General features: G+C 44.1%; 1 protein-coding gene across 2 annotated transcripts; it reads right to left on the bottom strand.

Moving 5' to 3' along the window:
* Positions 1 to 816: 816 nt before the first annotated feature.
* On the bottom strand, positions 817 to 1,929 carry LOC122731680 (actin, cytoplasmic 1-like). 2 transcript variants are annotated; one of them, XM_043971933.1, is made up of 2 exons: positions 1,759 to 1,839; positions 817 to 1,632 (listed from the first exon to the last, which is right to left on the bottom strand). In XM_043971933.1, the coding sequence occupies exons 1-2, from the start codon at positions 1,837 to 1,839 to the stop codon at positions 817 to 819; spliced, it is 897 nt and encodes a 298-aa protein (XP_043827868.1). The 2 variants fall into 2 exon arrangements, with proteins under 2 accessions (XP_043827868.1, XP_043827867.1); XM_043971932.1 differs by having other exon boundaries at positions 817 to 1,929.
* Between the last annotated feature and the right edge of the window lie 456 nt (positions 1,930 to 2,385).

The raw sequence follows: 2,385 nt of genomic DNA, 5'->3' as shown, positions 1-2,385 counted from the left end.
GTCTGGATTTGAATTGTCTCTTCTTGAGGGTACCTTGATTCTTAAACTGTTAGTAGCAGTTGGTGGGTTTGGCTGGCCCATTATCTCTTTTTTTTTTCTTTAATGTGTGCACTTTTATTTGAACTGGTCTTAAGTCAGTGTACAGGTAAAGCTCTCCTCCCCTCCCCCCAAGTACTGGCACCAATCTCAAAACTTGCTGGGAGACTGTGAAGTCTTCATTCACATCTATGTTGGGGGTAGGGAAGGAATTTAGGGGGCCACTTGTTATGGCTGACAATTAAAAAAAAAGGAACAAGTATTAAGGCGGGAGATACAAAAGTTGTTTTTGTTTTTTTTAAAGGATTACATAATTTACACATAAAGCAGTACTGTGTACCGCCCCCCCCCCTGGATTTTTAAGTAGTTCCTTTGCTCTAATTTGAGCAAGACCGCCTTCATAGAGGCAAGTAACTCACTAACATGTAATAATTATTTGAAATGACTATTAAAAAAAAAAAAGTACAATCAGAGTCCTGAAGACACACTGTAGAACTTTGGGAATGTTTGCGTCCAACATCATCACCTGCTCATCACCTTCACTGTTCCAGTTTTTAAATCCCGAGTCAAGCGCCAAAAAAAAAAAAAATAAATAATAAAAACAAATAAAGCCATGCCAATCTCATCTCTTTTTTTTCTTTTCCGGGCAATTAACATGTCACACCCTTTGACCAAAAAAAAATAAAGAACACCCCCCCCCCCCAAACACAAACAGTCCATTTAGAAGCATTTGCGGTGGACAATGGAGGGCCCAGATTCATCATACTCCTGCTTGCTGATTCACATCTGCTGGAAGGTGGAAAGAGACACCAGGACGGAGCCTCCGATCCAGACAGAGTATTTGCTCTCAGGTGGGGCAATGATCTTGATTTTCATTGTGCTGGGGGCTAGGGCTGTAATTTCCTTCTGCATCCTGTCAGCAATGCCTGGGTACATGGTGGTACCACCAGACAATACAGTATTGGCATAGAGATTCTTAGGGATGTCAACATCACACTTCATGATTGAGTTGAAGGTAGTTTCATGGATTCCACAGGATTCCATATCTAAGAAAGATGGTTGGAAGAGAGCTTCTGGACATCGGAACCTCTCATTGCCAATTGTGATAACCTGACCATCAGGGAGCTCATAGCTCTTTTCCAGAGAAGAGCTAGAAGCAGCAGTGGCCATCTCCTGCTCAAAGTCTAGGGTGATGAAGCACAGATTCTCCTTGATGTCATGCACAATTTCCCTCTCAGCTGTGGTAGTGAAACTATACCCTCTCTCAGTCAGGATCTTCATGAGGTAGTCTGTCAGGTCACAGCCAGCCAGATCCAGATGGAGGATGGCATAGGGAAGGGCATAACCTTCATAGATGGGCACAGTGTGGGTCACACCATCACCGGAGTCCATCACAATACCAATGGTACGACCAGAGGCATACAGGGACAGCACAGCCTGGATGGCAATGTACATGGCTAGGGTGTTGAAGGTCTCAAACATAATCTGAGTCATCTTTTCTCTGTTGGCTTTGGGGTTCAGGGGGGCTTCTGTGAGCAGCACAGGATGCTCTTCAGGGACCACATGGAGCTCATTGTAGAAAGTATGATGCCAGATCTTCTCCAAGTCATCCCAGGTGGTGACAATACCATGTTCAATGGGGTACTTCAGGGTCAGAATACCTCTCTTGCTCTGGGTCTCATCCCCCACATAGCTGTCTTTCTGGCCCATACCCACCATCACACCCTGATGTCTGGGGCACCCAACAATGGATGGGAAGACAGCCCGAGGGGCATCATCTCCTGCAAAGCCAGCTTTGCACATTCCAGAGCCATTGTCAACAATGAGAGCAGCAATATCATCATCCATGGCAAACTTTGAAGTGGCAAGTTTAAACCCTTAAGAGAAAGAAGGTGGTGCTGCACCTGGAGGCAGGGGGGAAGCAAGTGCACGCCGGGTGGAAGAGCTCACAACTACTGGCCTATTCTCTTTTGAAGTTGCTCTCCTGAATGATGGTTATGGGGACCAGACCAGAAGGAGAGATCTAGGAGATATTACTTCCAGGGCACCCAACAATGATGGGTAAGAAGAGGTAGAAGATTTCAATATGACAACTTTATGTAGATTCATTCATTAAACTCCTGTGTTTTGCCTTGATTGCATTTTTTCAAAAACTGTGATTGCCTGGCATGGGAACCCATTGCTGGGTTGGTTAATGAAGTTTTTAATGTATTTAGTTTTATTCCATTCCTCCTTTGGTTACAGATACTTGCTTGTGAGTAAATGCTATTAAAATGCAACAATAAATAGAAGAAAGACAGAACTTTTCATGGGAAACCATGAGCCAAAGCTGATAAGATAAATTCATCC

This window comes from Dromiciops gliroides, chromosome 6, assembly GCF_019393635.1.
Source record: "Dromiciops gliroides isolate mDroGli1 chromosome 6, mDroGli1.pri, whole genome shotgun sequence".
Taxonomy (NCBI): Eukaryota; Metazoa; Chordata; class Mammalia; order Microbiotheria; family Microbiotheriidae; genus Dromiciops; species Dromiciops gliroides.
This window is presented reverse-complemented; position numbering and strand designations above follow the sequence as displayed.